Source organism: Hippopotamus amphibius, chromosome 11 (assembly GCF_030028045.1).
Source record: "Hippopotamus amphibius kiboko isolate mHipAmp2 chromosome 11, mHipAmp2.hap2, whole genome shotgun sequence".
NCBI classification, from domain to species: domain Eukaryota; kingdom Metazoa; phylum Chordata; class Mammalia; order Artiodactyla; family Hippopotamidae; genus Hippopotamus; species Hippopotamus amphibius.
In genome coordinates, this window is record NC_080196.1 from 99,398,397 (window position 1) to 99,417,967 (window position 19,571).

General features: G+C 45.6%; 1 protein-coding gene across 2 annotated transcripts in view; it reads right to left on the reverse strand.

Moving 5' to 3' along the window:
• Positions 1-19,571, reverse strand: part of CCBE1 (collagen and calcium binding EGF domains 1) — a 228,949-nt gene that overhangs the window by 20,283 nt on the left and 189,095 nt on the right. For both annotated transcript variants that reach the window (XM_057698847.1, XM_057698849.1), the window contains exons 3-5: positions 19,249-19,301; positions 10,813-10,947; positions 8,406-8,558 (exon numbers count right to left, since the gene is read on the reverse strand). In XM_057698847.1, the coding sequence (XP_057554830.1) occupies positions 8,406-8,558; positions 10,813-10,947; positions 19,249-19,301 (341 nt within the window). The remainder of the gene's footprint in view (positions 1-8,405; positions 8,559-10,812; positions 10,948-19,248; positions 19,302-19,571) is intronic.

A 19,571-nucleotide genomic window follows, 5' to 3' on the forward strand; every position in this document is an offset into this window, starting at 1 on the left:
TTTTTGTAAAATCATAGTTTTCGAAGGAATGGGTGAGTTAAATGGTGACATGACCCAGTATCCACACAGCCCTCATCCTACTGGCACCTAAATGGGCCACACAAGCCTGTGCTGGGACACTAGACACCTGAGGTCATTTGCTACCAAAGGGCAGGTGCAGACTCCCACAGGTCTTCGTAAGAGGTGGCAGCTGTGTGGGGTGGGCCCAGAGCAAGTGACAGGGGGAAGGTGACAGTTTGGTCAGGGTGGGGCAGGACAGTCTCACACCCAGGCAAGTGTCAACTCTCCTAGCTTAGAAGCTCTTTGGTGTTGGGCCAGGTGTGCTGTTGGTGTGACACGTAGTAACCACTAGGATCTGGAAAGTAGCCAGGGACAAGTGACATGTCTTTCCAAGTCATTTCTTGTGCTTCTGGGCCCATGTGCTTTTTTTTTTTTTTTTTCCGTTTTGGCCATGCTGTATGGCGTGTGGGATCTGAGCTCCCTGACCAGGGGAATATACAGCCCGAATATACAGCCTGTCGCTTAGGTTTTCAGCGTGTGACTGGGAAAAGCACTTGAACCTCTAGGAAAGAGGCAACCTCTTTTTAAATCCTTCCACGTGTGTGTGCAACGTAACAGGGTTGCCTTGTTAATCCTCACTTTCTAGCCTAATTCTGTCCCACCAGGAGCTTCCCCACCTCCCCGGCCTCTCCCCACCCTCCATGCTCAACTGGTACCCATAGGGGATTGTTCCACTTACACCGCAGCTGTGTTACAATGAGCTGGGTTATGAGAAAGGTCTTTGCTTGGAGATGGTAAAATGCAATGGTTAAGAGCATGACCTCCAGAGTCATAGCGTCAAGGGTGCATATTCCAGCTGTCACTAACTAGCTCAGGGACCTTGGGCAAGTTACCTTACCTCTATAAGCCCCAGTTTCCTCAACCATAACACAGGGCTATTGTGACGATTAAATGGGGTGATGCCTGTAAAACTCTTGGCACAAGGCGGGGTTCTAGTAAATGGGAGAGGGTGCCTAGAGTCTTCAGGCCCACCAAGCCCTGTGAATTCCCTTTGCCTGATAAAACTGACTTTCAAGGATTCTGGGATTAACACATAGAACAGAACGAGGGAAAGCGGGTTTGGTGACTTCCGGAAGGGATTAACTGATGTGGATTTAGAATTGATGTTTCCTGAATTTGAGCCCAATACTTTTTCTACAAATTGGGCAGTTCCCTTTAGGCTCTTTATCCCTATTTAATGTACCACTTACAACCCCACTTGCCTATGGAGCTTGAACTCCTCTGAGGAGAACCAGAGTTACTTAAATGGTCTCCAACGTAATAGTGACCCAAGGGAATTTCGATGCAAGAATACACTTGGTGGTAGAGGACTGACACCTTACCCAACTTTGTGCTGATGGCAGAGAACAGCGGACTCCTGCATAGGTAGATAAGCCCGGCACCAGGTGTGTTAGGTTTAAGGACAGCTGAGTGACATCCATCTCTCCCAACGTAGCATTCACTTATTCCATCCCATCTACTGGTCAATATATGTGATCCCATCCCATAACCCATCTATCAATCTTATCCATCCCATCTTCACACCCACTTCTCTCTCTCATCCATTCATCTGCCCATCCACCCATTCATCTATCCTTCCCTCTCTCCCTCTTAGCCATCATGGAGCATCTGCTATTTGCCAGGTTCCATGTGAGGCATTGAGAGTGTAAAATAAATGAGGATACGTATTCAATGATCTGAAATTAACCTTCCTTTTAATCAGTCCTGCTGGCAGTCAGGCCACCATGAACAAGAGTTAAAAGCCCATCTGTTCATTTCTACCTTTGTATACTCAGCTGAACTTACCAAGTATTGGTATAATTAAGGCAACCTGATATTTTCATGATAATAAGCCTCTTCACCAGGCTCTAGACTCTGTTTCATTTAGACGATGGAATGTTAGAATTAATACATCTTTAGTTCAACCTCCTTTACCGATAAGGAAAGAAAGATGCAAAGGACGGTCATTTGCTTTAGGCTTCCCAGAATGCTGTGTGCAGAGGATGAGCACTTACAGGGTCTGAATCAGGCACTGTTGGGGTGCAGTGAGCCTCTGACTGGGGGTTCTGCTCAGGACACCTGAGAGCTGTCTGCCAGGCGGACTCCAGGGCAATGATTCTCAGTGTGATCACTAGACCAGCAGCAGCAGCAGCCTACGGGTAGCCGTTCTCAGAAATCCAAAATCCCGGGAGTGGGCCGTGGTGCATCGTTCCATCAGGACCTCCGTCACCGAAGCACGTGCAAGTTCAACAGTCACTGCTCCAGGGAAGCAGCTCTGCTGAGGGACCCGTCACCTGAAAATCCCTGGCCTGTTTCCTGACCCTTTGTGGAATTATCAAAACACAGAGAACAAGGGTAACTTTGTCCACAAGCCTTTTGAAGCTCCCACAGAGCAAGGAGATAGGCGCTGGCGGAGTCAAATGATCAGGATTTGAATCCCGATGCTGCCACTTCGTGCCTTTCAGGTTGGAAGTCACAGCGTCTGTTCCTTGAACGGTAAAATGACAGTGACCCTTATCACCCGTGGTTGCTGTGAGGCATCAAGGAAATAACCCCCGAACATTCCCAGAGCAGTGCCTAGTACGTGGCATGTTAATACCATTGTCGTGGTTGGTGTCGTTTATTAACTTCCCTGCAAAATTACAGATGGGGGGAGGGCTCTGTGCACCATCCTTTGGCAAGAACTTCCAGAGGGTTTAAAGATAAACAATTGTGTGCGCAGACCCAGAGCATGCAATCTATTCTGAATTGGGGTTCGTCTATCCTGTACAGGATACAGTAACATCAAATGTGGAGCTAAAACAATCTTGCGTAGGCTTCATTAATAATTCGTTTAGAAATATGGGTAGACATCTCTGATTTTTCATGTTTTCCATCCTCTCCATCAATGATGTGGTCATGCGTCTCTGACTGTGACCATGACCATGTTAAGTGAGGCATCACTTATTCTCCAACGCGTTCAGATTTTAAAGGTGCAATATTATGGACTAGCCACAGGGGGGCGTGTAGCTCTAATTTTTACGGACGTTGAGGAGGCTATGCATTGTAAGCACTAGACATAGAATTCCTAAGATACCATATTAGTAATAGTCAACAACCTTAGAAAAACTAAAGAATGGCCTCGACGTATTTCGTATGGGCAGAGTCACCAAGCACATTTGGTTTTAAAAGTTGATTGTGCAGATTTGTGCCCTGGCGGTAGTGCTCAACCCTGGTGGCACATTACAACCACTTGGGGCGGTGGCGGGGGTTTAAAATTCCTGCTGACCGCGCTGCACCCCATCCATCTGGGAGTCACAACAAGGGAACGGTATCAGCCTATTTAAAACTCCCCAGGTTGAGAACAGCTCATCTATGGATTAGTGGAGCTTGAAAGTTATATGAAACACCTGGCCGTCCCTGTAATAAGGGATGCTGGGGGGTCACGGTCACTTTATCAGAAAAGAAACAAAAGTTGAAAAATAGAGACCAGAAAGCTAATTACTACGGAGCCAATATGTCCTTAATTCGTCTCTGCGTCGGCGCGCTACAGACGCCCTGGGGTGACTACACTGGCTCCAGGCACATATTTGCAAAGACAAAAAAATGGAAGTGACAGAGCTTGCCATTCCTGCCCACCAGCCGGACGGCTTGTGTCACCACGCCCATGGGCGCATGACCACCATTCCACGGGCAGAGGCCAGCCCTTCTGCTGTCCACTTGCTTTCTGAATAATGAGCTGAGATTGTGTTCGATTTTAAATTCCTCTGACTATAACATTACAGACACCAGACAATGTAAAGTTTTTTTTTCTTTTTTTAAAAAGGTGGGAGAAGGGGGATTTAGATCACGTGTTTATACTCAATCATCATCTTGTCAAAAAAAAAATGACTGTGATGAAATATTGGGCTTATTAATTAATCCAAAACAGATGAAAGTGCACGGCTGCCTCTGATGTTCCAGGTGTAGGGCTGGTCTGGCCCCCAACTTTCCTTACTGCTGAGCTGCATAACTGCATGTTAATTATTCATCTTTTAGATACTGTAGGTAAAGTTCTCGGTTTAGAAGGTGCTGAGGCCAGACATGCCTTTGACACTCACTTAGATAAAGGACAAATAAATGTAAACTGCTCTGGGACTCATGGGGATGGTAGGACTTAGGCTACTTTTACTGCTGCTAAATCACACCAAATTGTGAAAAAAGATCTGTGATGGTAAAAGGGCCTTCAGAGCTCACCTAGTCCAACAACCTTGTGTCTACAGGGGAGGAAACTGAGGTCTGGAGAGCTGTGCAATGACACCCAGCTGTAAATACTGAAGCAGCTCTGGCTACCAGGTCTCCTAACTTCCAAGCCAAGGAACTTTCCATTGCATCACAGCCGCTGAAGAGATGAGTCCAGGATGCTTGCTTTTGTTGCCCAAACCATCAAAGCCAGCCCCCCACCTTCTCAGCAACCCATCACTTGAGTAATGATTCTAACGTTCAAGGCATAGAATGTGCCTGTCCTTTCCCGTAATTTTAATTATGGGTATGAATTACTCCCCTCAGTCCCTACCCCATGACGTCCTTGGTTACCGGTGGTGGAATGTTTTTCTTAACACTAAAACCAAACTTGAGTCCTCTGTGCCTACGTCGTGAATTCAGTAGAGACCAGTCACTGAAAATTAAATAGAGAAATTCTTCTAGAATGCTGCTGCCGGGGACGTGGTAGTGGAACACAGCAGACAGTGGGGCTGTTTTAGTTTTTAAAACTATTTGGGGACCTCCCTGGTGGTCCAGTGGTTAAGACTCTGCACTTCCAATGCAGGGGACATGGGTTCGAGCCCTGGTTGAGGAATTAAGATCCCACATGCCGCACCGTGTGCCCCACCCCTAAAAAAAATCTATTTGTAGCTGTGATGTTTGGTGGAAGATAAGGTGAGAGGACAAACAGGAGAGAATTCAAAGCCTAAGCTCATCTGTGCAGTGAGTTGTGGTGTTACAATAAAGCTCAGTGTTATAACCACGAGACAGTTCTTACTGATTAAATAGAAGGACATTGCCCATTTAAAGCACTGTAAGAGGAACAAATGCTCTCTCTGCAGGGCAGAATGGAAGAGTATTGGCTGTTTTTCACTCATTAGATGCTCTGTAGTCTGCAGTCAACTACCCCCCCCCCCCCCCCACCTACACCCCCTGGACTTTGGCTGCTTCATCTGGTGAGGACATCCTCGCCTGAAAGTCGACCAGATGACTTATCAAGCTTGGGCCCCAGGGCTCAGCTCTTTGATGCTAATACGTTAGAATTTTCCAAGCTGCATTTTTCAGCCCACCGTCATCTGTGAGATGCATATAAGTGTTTCTTCAGAAAATAATTTTAGGAAGTGCAGTTTTAATCAAAATGAACATTTTTAAATAGCAACGTTAGAGCTTTTAATGCACTCACATCATGAGTCCTGCAGAAGTGGGTGCTGTAATGCACTCTGCCCTGAACATCTCAACACGGAACCTTCCAAAGAAAGGCTAATTAACACCTCCCAGGACCCCCAAAGTCCTAGAGAAGACAATGTGGGCAAATGCTGTAATAAATGGTTGATAAAATACGTCTTTAAATGAAAGTAATAGCAGAGAAGGTGCAAAACCTATCAATATTTAAGACTGCTCAGATTTTTTTACTGGATTCTCAGCCTTAGAAGTCAAACTGATCATGATGTAAATTCTTGACCTCTTATACTGAGACTTTTTGTGTGCTTGGATATTTTTAAAGAAGTAGAATCCATCTCTCAGGAAAGGAAACAGAGGAGTGTGGTCCCAGGACCGATTCAGCACAAGAGACTGCTCATTTCAGACCTGCACTGAGACCTCCCCATGCCCTGGCCCCTGAGCTGGGCTCCTCTCTGGGTCCACACTGCCCAAGAGTAAGGCAGGAGGTGAGCACCTCCCACCAAAGCCCACCTTGTCACTGCCTCTGGCTCCGACCCATCCCTGGGGTACCACACAGTAAGCAGGGTGACTTCAGAGGGATGAGGGTGGAGAACCTAGGAATTACTACAAGATGTGGAGGCCACTTGAGACCAAAGAACAAGGAGATTCAGTGTGCAAAATCTTCCCCTAGGCTCTGGAAAGCCCATCTGACTTCTGTGGTCTCTGCTAGTTAAGGTTGGGTCTGGACAGACTACTCTACCCAGCAGGTGGGAAGTGCTCACGAGCGGCCTGGTTCCTACTATTCGGAGATTCCCCAGCCTCTAACCCTACCCTGACACTCAGCAGCCATTGCTACCACCTCTGATAGATGCCTCTAGACTGGATTGCTCAAGGCTGCCCTTCACGCCAGGGAAACGGGATTTCACCTGAATAGAAATGTGAGGCAAAGACACAACAGGGTTACCAGGTTGAGGACCCCTCAGTCCAAGCCCACGGGCGTCCCGGCTCAGAACAAAGCTGGAAATCCAATTCCAAAACGAAAAATTAGAAAGCTGCTTTCTTTTTGGCTAACTCTCAAGTCAGCCCACATACGAATATATCAACGGCTAAAAGCCTGCACCTCATTTTTCAACGAGATTCTTCCTTTCAGCGAAGGCCATAATCTAAGAGGTAAGTTACACATCCTCCCTCCCCCAAACCTTCTCCACCATGGGACAAAAGTGATTTTTTAATTCTGAGTAATCATGAAAAAATGCCCTGAAAAAAATATTTTGAAAATGTCTGAAAAATGCCCCAAAGACTGTTTGTCCCTGCTTTTCAGCACCTCTGGGCATCCTGGCCCTACATGCTTCAGGCTTTAAAAAGTGTCACACTAAGCCCTCTGAGTCACTCCAATGACCCCCAAATTGACCAATCCTGAGCGGAGTGCAAGCAGACCTTCCACATTACTTCTAATGTAAGGTGGCTTCCTCATGACTCCCACTTGCTTGCTCTTCAGGATTTTGCTTTGTAGTTTCTCCATGTGAGGCAGCTGGTCCCCAGCTGTTTGCTGTCCTCCGCTAATGGCAACAGGCTCCCATCCCTTTTGGAATCTCAGCTTACATGGAAGAATCACTATCTCCAGAGCGCCCTGCAGCTCTGGTCCTTTCACTTCTCTGCATTTCTTGGTAGAGAGGATTTGCCCTAGGAACCCCCTCCCCACCCAGAGATGGCCCAGGCCCAGCTAACCTCTCCTGACAGACGACAGCATTCCTGCCACTTTCCCTCCTGAGGAGGCAGAGCCGAGCTCTGAGCTTGGGAAGATGACAGCAGCTTCCTGGCCTACAAGGGTTGGATACAGGAGTGCAAAGGCTCCTCCCACCCCCCTCTCTCCCCTCCACACCTAAATAAGGCAATGACCCAACATTCCAGCTGATCACAACCCTACGTGATCAGGCTTCTCAGTTGAATCTGGCCCAAATAACGTAAATCGGCTTCTCAAACTCTGCGAAGCCCAGCTTCTAAAAGTTCTCCACATCAGGGTGGACTGGGCTTGCTAAATACAATAAAAAAGTGTTTCTCAACACTCTCAATTTTTGTTTTCACCCGATCATGAACCAAATAACAGCCCACCGGCAGGCACAGGGCCACAGGCTGGCACAGGGCCACAGGCTATACTTCCAGTGGCACCGACGTGGATTGCTGCCTTCCACGGAAGTGTTTCATGTTCTTATTCAGCCTGGTTTCTTGTTTGTTTTTTTTCTTTGAGAGAGCCTAGTGTTTCTGGTCTCATCTCTGCTCTTCCTAGTTTGGTCTCAGCTTGTAACTAAGTTCTACGGATCCGTCCACGAGCACACCACCTCCGTGCTCGGTGCAGAGCTTCCCCCAGTGCAAAACCAGCTCACAAGCCTTGCTGCTAACAGGCATCACTTTCACTAGGTCTCTAGAAGTTTGACCTTATATCCTTCCTTTGTCTTACCCAGATCCCACCGACCATTTATACAAATGCCCCTTTCTGCCTGTTGCTTCCTGAGGAACCCTATTGGCTTCCCAAGTGCTTGCCTGCCTATCCATCCACACACCCACCCACCTTCCCACCTACTCACCCATCCATCCATCCATCCACCCACCCACCCACCTACCCACCCATCTGTCCATCCGTCCACACACCCACCCACCTACCCACCCATCCATCCATCCATCCGTCCGTCCACACACACACCCACCTACCCACCTACTCACCCATCCATCCATCCATCCATCCGTCCACCCACCCAACCACCTACCCACCTACTCACCCATCCGTCCATCCGTCCACCCACCCACCCACCTACCCACCTACTCACCCATCCATCCATCCACCCATCCGTCCACACACCCACCCACCTACCCACCTATCCATCCATCCGTCCACCCGTCCACACACCCACCCACCTACCCACCTACTCACCCATCCATCCACCCACCCACCCACCGAGGGGGATAATTTTACTTGCCCCACTCACCAGTGTCGCTGGGGTACTTGTCCCCCTTGGTGCACGTCCTCCCGTCGTCCTCCTGGATGTAGCCCTCCCGGCACGCACAGCGGTAGCTGCCCAGGGTGTTGACGCAGATGTGCGCACACAGCGTCTCGTTGCTGGTGGCACACTCGTCGATATCTGGGTTTGAACCAAAGGCAAACAATGCTCAGGCAGTTTCAGAGAGAGCACCTCCAACACAACAGGTGACCTTAGGCTTGGCCCTTCTGTTAATGTCTGCAAAGGACACCCTGCCAGACCTCTGTCACCAAAGCCCGGAATAAAGCAGGAAGCTAGAGACGGGGGCCACCAGGACAGGAGCACGTCAGGCAGTGGCACCACACTGATCAGTGATGGGGTTCCGAGTCACGTGGCTTGGCACAGGCACTGCTAGCCTCCGAAGTTCTCACTATAGGACACGGCAGTGGAGCCTGCCCTAAATACTCCGCAGGGCTCCTTGGAAGAGGAAATGAGATGACGGATGCCAACACATTTTGGAAAACGACCATTGTAGAAATGATTTCCTGCAAAGACCCTAGTGTGCCGAGGGTTTTTACGGTCCCTTTACGTCCGGAAGTTCCTAACAGCATGATGGTGACCTAAGGCCACTGGGAAAGGCTCCTTCCCAGTGAGGAGATCTTGGAAAAGCCACTTCTGATAAAAGAAAATAGTCATAATGGGTCTAATGGAGAGAGCTTTCCCCAGGAAATTTCAGCCCCATCCATGACCCAAACAGATGCCTCCTGAGCGGTGGAAATGAGCCACGACACCATCAAACAAGTAACCAGTGAGAGTCCCCGTGAACCGCAACACATCACAGACTTGCTCCTCTACCGAATGGGTGAGAACAAAACTGTCTCCCAGCAGGGAGAGAGAGGGAGGCCCAAACCCCTTTCCTGCTCACTGGCTGAAGATGCCGGGCGTCGGTCAGTTCACACAGCCCCAGGCTACACAAGTGGCTGGGGAACAGACCCAGCCCTGTGTTCCAGGATGCTGACAATGTCGCAGCCGCTCCCTGGACAAGCTACCTGGGACCCACCTCTGGCAGCCCTGGGTACGTGGTCACCTGGATGTTCCCCTGTCAGTTCACGCTGTGTCGCCTGTAGACTAGGATGACACAGCTGGCAGCGCCTCTGCAATTCCTCAGGCTGACCATCTGTGTCCACGTGCCCCTGCCCTAAACCTAAGGGCAAGGCTGCCTCTACTGTCCTCAGGAGGCAGGACGAGGTTGAAAGGAGAGAGAAATAGGGGGAACTCTTAGCCAAATGCTAGCGTTGCTGGTCCTCAAACCTCCCCTGCCCCCAAAGAAAAGAACTGGGTACCAGAGCTACCATGTCTGAAATCAGAGCCCTGGCACCTGGGACCTCAGATCGTGGTACAGACAGGTGTACCCATGGGAGAGCCCATGGGTCCCCCTCCTTTCTCTTGGTGGTCTCAAGTCCATTCTTTGTCAGTGGGGGGGATGCCATCCCAGGTGCTGCTGGGAAGAAGCCAGGAGACCTAACATCTAGAACTTCTCTTAAATGGTGCTCTCCAGAGCCCCCCTGAGGCGGAGAAGGGGGCTGCTCATCACAGCTGGTTTATTTTCTACCCAGGCCCCCCTGCAGGCTCCTCAGTTCATTTTTGAGCTGATCCTCAAACTTCACTGTGCACTTGTGCAAATGCAGACTTCTGCATCCACCCGCAGAGTCTGGAGGGGAGGCCAGGAACCTTTTTTTGTTGTTGTTGTTGTTAAGTGATAAGCTTGGATGTTTCTGAGACAGTTTAGCCACGGACTGAGCACACTTTGATACAAGCAGCTCCAGGGGCCAATGACCATAAACCTGCCTCAGACACCACAGAAGTGCAGGGCTGGGAAGCCCAGTGAGTGTGGAGCAAGCTGGTGGCAATGGACAGTGCTGGCTTTGCTCAGCTGTGCCTGGGGGCTGGCTTCAGCCCCCTCTGAGTCATTTCCAGCCTGTCTGCTATATGGACACCTCCTCTTTCCGAGTCTCTCTTCCGGGTCATCTTCTGAGAAAAGGATTATTCTTGTTTCATTTTCCTGCACTGTCACATTTCTGCCCACTTATATTCTGTTTTACCTTATTCTAGTCTTCATTTGATAACATTCCCCATCTCCTGCTCTTATGTCTCACTGCCAATTGGGAGCTGACTGGTATCCACTCCCTGAAGAATCCCTTGGTCATCATTTGTTTCAATAATCATGGTGAAAGGCAGTGACCCCTAGAGTAGTATTAATACCAACCCAACTCCATCCACCAAGTGTCAGGATGCAAGGGGACGGATCAAAGTGGCTCCTGAGAGCTAGTCCCCACTGATGAAGGATGTTCAACAGAATCATTGGAATCTGGCACATCCTTCATGGCCTGGGAAATATCTTGCATCACCAACGCACCCAGGCAGTACGGCTTCTCCCGCCTCCGGTGCCTCTCCCGGTCATATCGGTATCCTGGGTAACATGTACACAGCACTCGGCCGAAGTTATCTGTGCACTGCTGTTCACAGGGAGCCTCAGCACACACATCATAATCTGAAAAAGAAAAGTGTGAGCTCAAATCAACCACAGTCATTCACTAGACGGAGGCAGGGGCCACCCAGCCCCAATAGGGAGCAGACTTCCTGGGCTGCACTCAGCTCAAGGGGAACTGTGGTGTGACTGGCTATGTGTAGAAGGAATGAACTCTTCAGGTCATGGGGCGTCTTCCAGGAGTGCTGCCATGGGTAACCGAGTGCTCAGCATCTCAATGGTAAATGTAAATATCACTAGTGACTTTCCCCTGCGTCATCTCATCATGCTTTTTTTCCCCCTTTCTATAAGAGCATCATTACAAACTTTAATAATGGTTTGTTGATTGGCACAATCTATGTAAAAAGAATGCGCTTACTTACTACATGAAAGCAACCTCAAATACATTCACTAGCTCAAAGATCTTCAAACCAAAATACGCAATCCCTGGGGTAAAAGGAGATTTTCCTGTGGGTACTTGGACACATATAATTTTAAAAGGGTCAATTTATAGATATTAAACTTTCATGTTTATCCTTTCTAAAAATTAATCTACTCAAGGATTTCCCCCATGGTCAAGAGTCACTGTGTTTCTCTCTTGCTGCCTTTCCTATTTTCATTTCAAATAGCTTTATTAAAGCACACAATTCACCCTTTTATAGTGTGCAATTTGCTCGTTGATCTTTGTCACTCATCCAGAGAACAAAGATGCTTTAGATGGCCAGGGTCTGCCCAATTACCTGGGGGCCTGTTTCCTCTTTTTCACCAGCTGCTGTAGAGACAGAATTCCTTCCAGCTGAATACAAAAGAACAGCCAGCCCTGGTGATGGGTGTTGGTGTCATAACATTGGGGGTGGGGGGGGGGTAGGTGCTGGGAGTCAGGCAGGCTGGGAGGAGTGTGAGGGAGGCTGACTGATGTCTCTGTGTGCTGTAGGCATGCAGACGGGGTGGGAGGGGGTCGGTTCTTCATGCTGAGAAGTGGTTGGGTAAGGTCAGATGGCTAGAGATCTCGTTCCAGCTCGAAGTCTCTGCAAATTGGGGAGGATGCTGTATTATTCAGCAAGAATCAGGGCATCTCTTATTTTCTCAGTCCTTACAAACAAACTGATATTTAATGAGCCTCTGAAGGGACTTTGGCTCTAAGTCAGGAGCTCAGACTGAGCATTTACTTCCAGACTAGACCGAGCATCTCATTAATCACTGCACTATCTCCCCCAGGTGCTGACAGATAAACTACCCCTGGACACAGAGCGAGCCTCGTTCTGCTCTGCTGCATACAAAGGTGAAATGGGTGGGCTGTCAGCCCCTGAAGCAGGCGGGGTCAGTGAGACAAGAATCACGCCAAACTCATGATGACCTGGAAGGCCGCCCTTGCTAAATACTCCTCTCCACAGATGTGACTCCAGGCCTGCTTTGCCTGTGTGTGTCCCTGGTCAAGCGCGTTTTCTTCAACTAAGCATCGCCTCCAGGCAGCCCATGTTCTATGCTCTTTTTGTGCAAGAGCAAGATCTCAGCTGTGATTGGCTGTGGGATGCCCTGCTTGGCCAGCTCTAGCCCTCATCCAGCAGCTGCCGGGGGGTGGGGGTGGGATGGGGGGGGAGTCGGGAGTCCCCTGTTGACTGTTATGCTAAGATCTGTTTTGAGAAACAGCAGCCCTGTTGTCCTCCCCCATTCCAGATCCCTTGAAGTACCACTTCTAACTCTTCTGGCTGAGTCTTTTCTGATTCACCTCTGTGTCTATAAACAGTCAGCTTGCATTGCTTCCTCCTCCTCTGTGTGCTAAGAACTCTCAACGGATTTCCAGCCATGGATGAGATGCCTTCACAGGCTTATCACTGTTTCCCCAACTACGTCCACGCTTTCTCCTCCCTCCATCGTCCCCCTGTCATTACACTGAAATTTTGGTTTGCTAACTCTTCAGTGTTGGCACCATCATGATAATATAAAAGCTATTTTTTTGCTGAGCCTGGAAGTATACTCTAATTCCCTATTCTTTCTTGAAGACCCTTTTCTTTTTCCTGGAATTAAAATAATTATCTAGTACTACATGCACCCCAATGTTCACTGCACCACTATTTACAATAACCAAGACATGGAAGAAATGTAAATATCCATCAACAGATGAATGGATAAAGAAGATGTGGCACATATATACAACGGATTATTACTCAGCCACTAAAAAGAATGAAATAATGCCATCTGCAACAACATGCATGGAGCTAGAGAATATCATACTAAGTGAAATAAGTCAAAGACAAATATATATCACTTATGTGTGGAATCTAAAAAATAATACAAATGAATTTATTTACAAAATGGAAACAGACTCAGACATAGAAGACAAACTTATTGTTACCAAAAGGTAAAGAAGGGGAGGGAAAAATTTGGAGTATGGGATTAACAGAAAAATATTTTATTAACAGATTAATATATTAATCTGTTATATAATTAATATATTTTATTAACAGATTTATATTTTATCTATATATAAAATAAACAACATGAGCTTACTGTATAGCAGAGGGAACTATATTCAGTATTTTGTAATAACCTACAATGGAAAAGAATCTGAAAAAAAAAGTATACATACATATATATCTCAATCACTTTGCTGTACAGCTGAAACTAACAAAATTGAATATCAACTATACTTTAATAAAAATAATAGTTTTGTATATTTGGAGGGTGCAGTTATGAATTTTCTCTCTTAGCTTCAAACCCCTCTTCTACGAGCTACTTTGTGACTGGGGCTCTGGAAACCACATTTCTGCCTTGTCAGCTGCTGGCTTACTAAATACTGAGAATAGGGCTGGGAGTGGGAGCAAGGTGGGAGGGGAGAGAGACTGAGAAAGGTCTTAAGGGATTTAAAAGTTTTGAAATCACGCGTGCCTAAAAATGTCTTTTTCTCAACCCTTATGGCTAGTTTGGTATATAATTCTGGGTTCGGAAAACTAGTTCAAAATTTTGAAGGAACTGCTCCCTTGTCTTCTAGCTTTCAGTCTTGCTATAGATAAGTCCTGTAAGATTCTAATTCTTGATCTTTCAAATCTCTTTTCCTCTTTGAAAAATGTTAGTATTTTCTTTTTGCCCCAGGGTACTTACATTTCACAATGATATCTTTATGTGGGACCACTTCAGTTTTTGGTAGGCTCTTTTAATCTAGTAATTCATATCCTTCAATTCTAGAGAATTTTCTTGAATTGTGTCTTTAATGATTTCCTGTCTTCTTCCTCTGTTCTGTGTGGAGATCTTACTTATTTGGATGTTGCCTCCCCTGGACTGGTCCTCTAATATTCTCATAGTTTTCTTTTACTATTTTTTATTTCTTTGATCCTTTGCTCTAGTTCCTGAGACAGTTTCTCAATCTCATCTCCCAACCTTTTTCCTGTTCTCATTTTATCATGTTTTTAATTTCCAAGGATTCCTTATTTCTTCTTTAAATGTGCTTTTTTAATAACACCATGTTCTGGTCCCGTGGATGCTATACCATTTTGTATCTCATAGATATATAAATGGTAGTCACTTTGAAGTTTTCTTCTTTCTGTGTGGTGTTTTCTCTAAGACTCTTTTTTTCCTGTATGTTTCTTGTTATAGAGTTTCCTCCAATGACTGGTGATCCTTTTTTCCTGTCTGGACTTCTGCTGTAATTGATTCATGGTTACACAGAATAGCTAAAATATAAAAAATTTATAGCTAAATAGAAGTGAAGCTATAAAATTAGCTAAATATTGAATAGAAGGCTATAAAGTCAGCTAAATAGAAGCTCTTTGCATGTGGTAGGCTTTAAATGATTTGGCTGGTGCATTTCAATGTCAGTTTCTTTAGGACTTTTTCCTGAATTGTCCAGAATGTCCAGAGGAGACATTGCCAAGTCCTTGCCTGACAGTAAATTCAGGAACTTTTGGAACTCAAGTGAAGAAGAAGGCTGAGTATTTCAACGTTTAATGTATAACCAATCCTTTACTAAATCCTTCCATTTTCAGTATCAGCCCTGCCTTCATCTCTGACTGGCACCAGTCCCAAGAGCCTCCGGGTAAAGAATACATCTCTGGTCTTGTGCTTGGTCTTGGAAGGGGCAGTACTCTGTCTCTGTAGAGTGGAAGACAAGTTCTGGGAGTCTGACTTCTTCTTAAACAGATTTTCAGTCAATCCTTCTGTGCTGACATTACTTTTCACTTTCCAGTGCCTCTGTTTCTGGAGACTTTTAGTTTTTCCGATTGTTATTTGCTTTGGTATAAATTCGGTTGCTCCTTCATTTACCCAGGTGCTGGTTAACGATTCACCTTTCCCATTCTGCTAAGTTACACCTCTCTCTTCTCCAGATTCCAAAATTTTGTTGCTGTTATCTTGTCCTCTCTTTTCTTTGTTTTTGTGGGTTTGTATGTCTTTTGTGAACCCCGCCCCGCACTCCACAACACACCTCCCCCCGCCCTACTTTGTGGGGTTTCTGGAGGTAGCAATGTTAGTTACTTTATTCAACGTTCCATTGTTGACACGGGTTTCCCAGAAACTACCAGCTTTCTGCCATGTAGCTTTATCTCTACCTTTTCTCTATTTTCACCCGCCCTATTTCTCCTGGCACCATTCTAATTCAGATCTTCAGAACTTCCCTTGTAAATCCTCACCTCAAGATTCTTCCCCCATAAATCCACTCTATGTAACACTGTCAGGCCAGTAATATTCTGAAAGCATAGCTCTGTGAGTGTCACCACCTTTCTCAAAAAGCCTGTAAACTCTATTCTCATCAACATTATTGCATTTGAGGTCTGCTCTTCTATCCCCAACACTTCTAAATTGCAGCTTCTACTCACTAGTGTATTTGTTTAGAAATTCTAGACTATACTTGAGACTATACTTCCAACCTTAAGACTTACTTATGAATTCCTTACACTTCAATAATGAATACACGCTCTTCCCCATCATCCCTTGTCATATCTATGGCTTATCTTCACACTTTTGTTTATTCTGTTTCACCCTTTATAATGTCCAATCAACCCCTCCACTCTTACTCTCAGCACTTTATTACTGTTGATACCCTACCTAGTTTCTCAAGTGCCAATGAAAGGTCACTTCTTTAAGAAGCCTTCCTTGAAGTCCTCAACAGAGTTTAGTTTCCACATCCCACCAGTCCCCACAGGACTTGACCCTGCTCTGCCGTATCTGCTGAATGCCTTCTCTGCACCAGGCTCTATTCTAGGAGGCATGAAGCAGGACGCTGAAGAGCACAGGGTCTGGAGCCTACCCTCCCCACTCTGCCTCTCTGTCTGTGATCTTGAGGTCTTTAAGCCTCAACTTCCTTACCTGTAAAATAGGGATAACAATAAGACCAGCTTCATGGTGCTTCTAGGAAGATTAAATTGGGTGATGCATTAAGCACAGCACCTGACACCTAGGAAAAGCTGTGCCTACTTTTCAGCTTCTTTTACTACTAGTTCTTATGATCGCTTGGATATCTGACAGGAACTGTGACCCCTGGAGTAACCAGCACTATTCTTTTCCTACAGTTTATGCTCAATTAGTAATTGTTGAACTAGAACAAATCCGATTACCCTATCCCCTGGCCAATGTAGAAAACACTTATGGCAGGGGTTGGCAAACTTTTTTCTGTAAATGGGCCAGGTAACACTTTGGCTTTGCAGGCCTTTGTTGTGACTACTCAACTCTGCTGTTGTGGGGCAAAAGCAGCCATAGACAATATTTAAGTGAATGGGTTTGTCTGTGTTTCAATAAAGCTTTATTTACAAACACAGGCGGTGGGCCAGATGCGGCCCACAGGCCACAGGTTGCTGACACTGGATTTAAAGAAATATGAGCCAACAACACTCCTAAAGTGCAGCTTCTACTCACTAGCGTATTTGTTTAGAAATTCTGGTCTCTTTTTCCTACCTGTGATGGCTAATTTTAAGTGTTAACTTGGCTAGGTCACAGTACCCAAAAATCCAGCCATTTTTCTAGAAGTTTCTGTGGAGATTTTTTATTTGTTTTTGATGAGATTCACATTTAAGGCAGTAGATGTTGCGTAAAGCAGATTGCCCTCCATATGGTGAGGAGGCCTAAACAAAAAAAAAAGGTGGCCCTCCATTGATAAAGAGGGAATTTTGCCAGCAGATGGCCTTCAGGCTCAAATTATAATTCTTCTCGAAGTATCTAGCCTGCTGGCCTACTCTGCAGACTCTGGACTTGCCTGCCTCTACAATCTCGCGAGCCAGTTCCTGAAATCTGTTTCTCTGCAGAATCGTGACTAATACATCATCTTCTCTGAAATCCTATACTTTGCATTCTTGGGTAACAGAAACCTTTATGATTAAAGATACCTCCAGTTATAAACACAAACAAACACACATTGACTTATTCCCATAGAGGAAAACAAATCAACTTTAAAAAGTATTCTAGTGAAAAGCCACAGAACAGAGAGTTAGTTACGACAAAGCAACTTTCAGCACTTGGGACCACTTTTCCTGGAAATACTCAGTTCTAAGTTACATTAATCCTAGGTGCTGATATCGTCTTACTGCAGGGTGAGGGAGTCTGGTTTTAGGCTTAGAAGTTTGAAACCGCAACACCTATCATTTAAAGAAACTCTAAGCATGTGGTATCCATGTAATGTGTTTTTAATCAGGTTGGCCAAGGTCTTTAACTGGGATCTTAAATCCATGGGCCGAAACTGAATTTTCTTTCCTTATCTGCCAGATTGAAACATAAAGGGCTCAGCTGGTGGCTGAGAAAAGCTGGCTTATAAAAGAATGCAATCATTTTGACCTTTGTGGGTTTTTTTTTTTCCCACCAAGCTCTAATAGAACTAGTTGGCAGTGAGAAATTCTGTCTTGGAGAGACACACATAAACCAGCGTATGTGAAGACATTTCTTAACCAGCCTTCCTAAAGCAGCTTTCTCAGAGTTGACAGCTATGCTTTAATGAACTCTCCTGCAAAAGAGAGCAGTAAACAAGAAGGGTTCATTTATCTCTAACTGATAAAGAAATTGCTCCCTATGAGATAATGCAACATAATTAGCTGGGCTGGGCTCCAAGTCCTCTAGAGAGACCTGGATTCTTGGCCAACAGTGAAGAAAACTATTTCACATTACCTATTCACCTGCCCCCAGCCCAGCCCAGCCCCGGGCAAACCAATCTCATGCTCTTCCAACAGTTCTTGGTGTTTTCTGTATCAGCGCTCTGCCTGGAATCCTTTGCAGTTCTCTTCTTCCTACTTGCCTCAGTCCTGGGCAGCCTTCCTCATAACCTAGCCCCAATCTCCTCTCCTTCTTGAGACCATCTCTGACCGCCCTGGTCTCTGGGGCTATGTGCCTTCTCTGCAATATGCGTGGCTCTACTATGTTGTTAATAATAACAGCAACCACCAGTTATCAAGCACTTAATAAGAGCCAGCCTCTGTTCCAAGTACTTTACATGCAGCAATACTCTTAAAACCACCACATGAGTCAAGTACTAACACTTTCTGCAAAGACTGAGGTTTAGAAAATCATGTGCCCAAGGTCATAGCTAGCAGGATGTGTGTTATGGACTGAATGTTTGTGTCCTTCTGAAATTCATATGTTGAAATCCTAAACCCCAATGTGATGGTATTAGGTGGGGACCTTTGGGAGATTATTAGATCATGAAGGTGAAGCCATCATACATGGGATTAATGCCCTTATATAAGGGACTCCAGAGAGTTCCCCTGCCCCTTCTACCATGTGAAGACGCAACAAGAAGATGGCTGTCTATGAACCAGGAAGCGCTCACCAGACATTGGACTTTCCAGTGCCTTGGTCTTGGACTTCCCAGCCTCTACACAGTCTAAGGTATTTTTGTTATAGCAGCCCAAATAGATTACAGCAATGTGGAAGCATGATTAAAATCCAAGTCTCTCTGATTCCATGCCATCCACATGCTGTCTTCCAGCTTGAGGGCTGGGCCCACATCTTACATCACTCTGTCTCTTCAGCGCTGGGCTAGGCAGTGTTTGCTGATGATCATGTGAAGGGGCTTCAGGTTTAGCAGATGAAAAGTAGGTAGAGAGGCTGGGGAGAATGGCTGTGTTCTAACTGTGCATGAGATGCTGATTAGGGAATTACAGCCTCTATGACACAAAACCTGAAATATAAGAATTACTCAATATATGTGTATATGCTGTGTAATGATTTAGCTAGAGCCTGCCATATGTAACCAAATTGGCATCAGAAGAATTAAAAGCCAAGAAAAGAGAGAAATCACACATGCATGCACAGTTAACACACATACGTTCTGTGTACATCTGAACTTTATAGACCTCTGGTTATTAGTCTTAAATAAGGTGAGAAGACATAATTATTTATATTACGTACCTTCTGGGATGCATTGTCCGAGGACAAATTTATATCCTTTGCAGCACTTCTTCCTAAGAGAGAAACAAAAATGCATTTTAAATGTGACATGTTAGATTAAAAATATTCTTTTCAGTTAGTGGATTTTTTCCATTTTATTTATTTTTAATTTAATTTTTATTTTATACTGGAGTAGAGTTGATTTACAATGTTGTGTTAGTTTCAGGTATACAGCAAAGTGATTCAGTTATACATATATATATATTCATTCTTTTTCAGATTCTTTTCCCATATAGGTTATTACCAAATACTGAGTATAGTTCCCTGTGTCATACAGTAAGCTC